This window comes from Lepidochelys kempii, chromosome 14 (genome assembly GCF_965140285.1).
Source record: "Lepidochelys kempii isolate rLepKem1 chromosome 14, rLepKem1.hap1, whole genome shotgun sequence".
NCBI classification, from domain to species: Eukaryota; Metazoa; Chordata; order Testudines; family Cheloniidae; genus Lepidochelys; species Lepidochelys kempii.
Window position 1 is genome coordinate 29113969 of NC_136393.1, and position 5639 is coordinate 29119607.

Below are 5639 nucleotides of genomic sequence, written 5' to 3' on the forward strand. Positions count from 1 at the left end.
GGCCACTGTCGGAAGACAGGATACTGAGCTAGATGGACTTTGGTCTGACCCAATATGGCCGATCTTATGTTCTTATGACGCCAGATCCTGAGTTGGAGACTCCAGCTGATGAGAGAGACTTAGGGAAAAGTGCTGGGTCCGGGCAGGAAAGTGACTCTGCACAAACGGCCCCTCCTTGCCTATCTCTGCTCCCCAGGGGTTTGCGAGTCCCATAGCTGATGTCCCCGACACATCCAGGCCCACATTCCTGTTGGCAGTGGCAGTAGCTATTGGAGAGGAAATGCCCACAGGAATGGCCGATCAGTAACCAGTTCTTCCATGCAGAAGGGAGAGTGGAGAGACTGAAAGAGACAGCAGGAGCAATAAGTGGGGAGAAAGGTTCCTGGCTCCCAACCCTGCCCAGCTCCATTCCCTGCAGTATCCCAGGGCACATTGACTTTCCTGGGACAAGGTGAGGAACAGAGACAGAGAAAGCCAGTTCCTGCCTCTGCCTAGTCCCCATGATGCTGGGGGAATGTGCTGCCCTGGGGACAGTGTCAAGGGGATCCCCCAAAATGGCTCCTTTGATTCTGCTCTTTTTTATCTTTTGGCTCAGAGACTCTGTTCCTGGGAGGGTTTAAAAATGCCTCATGTGTTTAGTCCCAGTGGGAAGGGTCAGGTCTGTGTTGTAATAACATAACTGAGAGTTTTCCCAGCATGGCAGAGTCTAGAGCAGGGTTTCTCAAACTGGGGATCAGCACCGCTCAGGGGGTCATGAGGTTATTACATAGGGGGGTTGCAAGCTGTTTGCCTCCACCCCAAACCCGCTTTGCCTCCAGCATTTATAATGGTGTTAAATATATAAAAATGTGTTTTTAATGTATAAGGCGGGGTCACACTCAGAGGCTTGCTATGTGAAAGGGGTCACCAGTAAAAAAATCTGAAAACCCCTGGTCTAGAATGTCTGTCTGCAGGGAAAGAGCCTGGGGGGAATCGGGGTGTGAAATGGACTAGCGCTAATTAAGAAACCTCCCCAATTGCCCTTCTTATCCTGACAGTCTGCAGAGTAACCATCACATTTTGCTCCAGATCATCCCATTGTTGTAGGGGCTGGGGAAGGGAAATGGCTGTGGTGGATCCAGCTCAGGTTGCAGAAGTTTGTGGGGAGCTGCTGGGGAGGGTTGTCGTGAAGGGGGAGGGTTGTTGTGGAGGGGAGGGGCAGGGAGGGGACAGGGTGTGATAAACTTAGTGGGCCATGCTCAGTCTAGGGCTGGGAAAACAGACCAAAGTGCTGGAGGCTAAACCCACTAGGCAAAGACTCTGCTGAAATACAGTTGCTGGGATTCCTGTCCCTGTCCCCTGCCCAGAACTCTGCTTCCCATGTCAGCCTGTGCCTCATAGGTATGTGGTAAATGAAAAGACCCTTCCTTCCTCCATCTGCTGGGATGGACAAGGAGCTCTCCCCTTCTGTCTGTTCCCTGGAGACTCCTGGCTACTCTGAACAGGGTGGGGGTGGGATTCTGCTCCTCTGGCCTTTCCAGAGCTGCCCTATTTCTGTGCTTCTTCCCCCATAAATACTAGGATTGTGACTGGGACAGCAGGTGCTAAGAAGGGAACATTTGTTGTTTCAGATGCCGGTGACCTTCGAGGATGTGGCTGTATATTTCAGTGAGGGGCAGGGGGCTCTGCTGGACCCCGGTCAGAGAGTCCTCTACAGGGACGTCATGCAGGAGAATTATGAGACGGTGACTTCGCTGGGTAAGGACTCCTGTCCCCTCAGCTATTTGAAGCCAGGGGTCTGCATTTCTGAATCTGGTCAGGTTCTTCCCTGGTCAGGTACATTAGAGGGGAATGTGTCACATAGTCCAGAGCTCCAGTGTGAGAGAGCCGTTCACCTCCATACCTCCTCCAACAGGATAGGGGAGTCATGAACCTAATGGACATGCTAATTCATCCCCTTACCTCCAGCTTTCACAGGGACAGAAGCAATGTGTTAACCTATCTGCATTAATTCTCACTCACACACAGAATCTCTGTGCACCTCCCTTCATGTGACTAGCTCTATGTGTGGGGAGGGCTCTGATCTCTGTAGGTTCAGACATAGGCAGGGGTTTAACACCAGAGCTGTGTGTGCCTCAGCAAGTCCCCCAGAGCCCACAGATCCTGAAAGCTCCTAGAGAGGGGTTGACAACTCCCCCTGCCCCAGACATCTGCCTCTCTCAAGGGGGCTCAGTGACCATGTTCCCATCTGTTCAGACCCCACAACCCCCCAGCAAATCATGGGGTCAGTTTAATCTCATTATGTGCCCTTTGTGACAAATACTGCACCAATCCTCAGTGCACTCTGATCATGCCTGATTTCACCCCCTGCGCAGGACTCTCCATTCCCAAACCTGACCTGATAGCCCGGCTGGAAGCAGGGGAAGAGCTGTGGGTCCCAGATCTCCAGGCCCCCAAGGAAAGCAACATCCAAAGAGGCAGCCGCACAGGTGAGGAGTCAGTAACACTGACACAGGAGGTATATGGCAAATGAAGGAAAAAGCTGAAAATCCCCAAAATATGGCATGAGGGCCCTCAGTTCTTCCTCATCTCCCCTAGGTAGGCTGTTGTCAGCAGGTGTTGTATAATCATGGCAGATATCGCTCACGACTTCCCACCCACCATGTTAGCTGTCAGGAGTTTTCTCCCTGATGTCACTTCCCTGTGAGTGTTTGGATGGGATGTGGTGGCAGAATCCAGTTTCATAGTCTCCCCAAAGTTATTGTGTTGTGTTTTCCCCCTTTGCTATTCCCCTTTCTGTCCTTTCTGCCAGCCCAGGCAATGACTCCTGCCTGGATTCTCTCTCTCCCCCAGCAGGTGACGAGACAAAGAGTGAGAACGAGGAGGGGAATCCACAGCAGGAAGGTCCTGAGAAAATAGAACTTCAGGGGAGGTTATTGAGAAGAGCTGAAGGGAATTTTTCCCAGTGCTTGGAACAGAGAAAAGCCTGGAGTAATTGGCACAGGTCAAAGAGGAACCTGGGAAACCACCGAAGGAAGAAAGTGGATGAATCCATTGAATATGGGGGAGGAGGCAAGAATCCCAAGGAAACCACAGCCCAGCAGACAAATCCCAAGGAAAAGAAACCCTATAAATGCTTGGATTGTGGGAAAAGCTTCAGTCAGCGCTCAGTCCTTACTAACCATGGGAGAATCCATATAGGAGAGAGACCATATAAATGCTTGGATTGTGGGAAAGGCTTTAATTGGAGCTCAAATCTTACTACCCATCGGAGACTGCACATGGGAGAGAGATCATATGAGTGCCTGGAGTGTGAGAAAAGCTTCAGTCAGCGCTCAGGCCTTATTAGCCATAGCAGAATCCACACAGGAGAGGGACCATATAAATGCCTCGAGTGTGGGAAAAGTTTCAGCGCACCATCAGCCCTCATTACACATCAGAGGACCCACACAGGAGAGAAACCCTATAAATGCTTGGACTGTGGGAAAAGCTTCAGTCAACGCACACACCTTATTAGCCATAGGAGAATCCACACAGGAGAGGGACCATATAAATGCACTGAGTGTGGGAAAAGTTTTAGTGTACCGTCAACCCTTATTACACATCAGAGGACCCACACCGGAGAGAAACCTTATAAATGCTTGGACTGTGGGAAAAGCTTCAGTCAGCGTTCAGTTCTTATAACCCATGGAAGAATACACACAGGAGAGGGACCACATAAATGCACTGAGTGTAGGAAAAGTTTCAGTGTACGATCAGCCCTTATTATACATCAGAGAACCCACACAGGGGAGAAACCCTATAAGTGCTTAGACTGTGGGAAAAGCTTCAGTCAGCGCTCAGGCCTTATTAGCCACGGGAGAATCCACACAGGAGAGGGACCATATAAATGTTTGGATTGTGGGAAAAGCTTCAGTCAGCGCTTAATCCTTATTAACCATGGGAGAACGCACACGGGAGAGGGACCATATAAATGCCTTGAGTGTGGGAAAAGTTTCAGTGCACCATCAGCCCTTATTGTACATCAGAGAACCCACACGGGAGAAAAACCTTATAAATGCTTGGACTGTGGGAAAAGCTTCAGTCAGCGTTCAGTCCTTATTAATCATGGAAGAATCCACACAGGAGAGAGACCCTATAAATGCTTAGACTGCGGGAAAAGCTTCAGTCGGAGCTCAAATCTTGTTACCCATCAGAAACTGCACACGGGAGAGAGACTCTATAAATGCTTGGAGTGTGGCAAAAGTTTCAATCGGAGCTCAAATCTTGTTGCCCATCGGGGACTGCACACGGGAGAGAGACCCTATAAATGCTTGGACTGTGGGAAAAGCTTCAGTCAGCACTCAGGCCTTATTAACCATAGGAGAATCCACACTGGAGAGAGACCCTATAAATGCTTGGACTGTGGGAGAAGCTTCAATCGGAGGTCAACTCTTACTTCTCACTGGAGACTACACGTGGGAGAGAGACCATAAAAATACCTTGAGTGTGGGCAAAGCTTCAGTCAGAGCTCAAAACTCAGTTCACATCAGAGAATCCACACAGGAGAGAAATCCTATAAGTGCCTCCACTGTGGGAAAAGTTTCAGTTAGAGCTCAAACTCGGGCTGTCAATTAATCGCAGTTAACTCACACAATTAAGTCAAAACAAATTAACTTGATTAAAAAAAATCATGATTAATTGCAGTTTTAATCACACTGTTAAACTATAATAGAATATCTATTTAAATTTATTATGAATATTTTTTGATGTTTTTTCTACATTTTCAAATAGATTTCAATTACAACAGAGAATACAAAGTGTACAGGGCCCACTTAATAGTATTATTTTTTATTACAAATATTTGTAGCAGAAAAAAGATAAACAAAAGAAACCGTATTTTTCAATTCACCTCATACAAGTACTGTAGTGGAATCTCTTTATCATGAAAGTGTAACTTAGAAATGTACATTTTTTTTGTTACATAACTGCACTCAAAACCAAAACAATTTCAAAAATTTAGGGCCTACAAGTTCACTCAGTTCTACTTTTTGTTCCGCGAATCCCTAAGACAATCATGCTTCCATAGTGATGACGCTCATTAAAAAAATAATTCATTAATTAAATTTGTGACTGAACTCTTTGTGGGAGAATTGTATGTCTCCTGCTCCATGGATTTACCTGCATTCTGCCATATATTTCATGTTATGGCCATCTTGGATTATGACCCAGCATATGTTGTTCGATTTAAGAACACTTATATTGCAGATTTGACAAAACACAAAGAAGGTACCAATGTGAGATTTCTAAAGATAGCTACAGCATTCGACCCAGCTTTAAGAATCTGAAGTGCCTTTCAAAATCTCAGAGGGACAAGATATGGAACTTGCTGTCAGAAGTCATAAAAGAGCAGCACTCTGTTTGGGAAATGACAGAACCTGAACCACCAAAAAGGAAAATCAACCTTCTCTTGGTGGCATCTGACTCAGATAATGAAAATGAACATATGTCAGACTGCACTGCTTTGGATCCTTATCAAGCAGAAACCATCATCAGCATGGAAGCATGTCCTCTGGCATGGTGGTCAATGCATGAAAGGGCATACAAATGTTTAGCATATCTGGCATGTAAATACTTTGCTACGCCGGCTACAAAAGTGCCATGAGAATGCCTGTTCTCAC

The 5639-nt window shown here is 47.0% G+C and overlaps 1 protein-coding gene across 1 annotated transcript; it reads left to right on the top strand.

Moving 5' to 3' along the window:
* The first annotated feature begins 1102 nt into the window (after window positions 1–1102).
* On the top strand, window positions 1103–4567 carry LOC140904637 (uncharacterized). The gene is made up of 4 exons (XM_078848810.1): window positions 1103–1126; window positions 1611–1737; window positions 2355–2468; window positions 2833–4567. The coding sequence occupies exons 1-4, from the start codon at window positions 1103–1105 to the stop codon at window positions 4452–4454; spliced, it is 1887 nt and encodes a 628-aa protein (XP_078704936.1). The 3' UTR covers window positions 4455–4567.
* Window positions 4568–5639: the final 1072 nt, after the last annotated feature.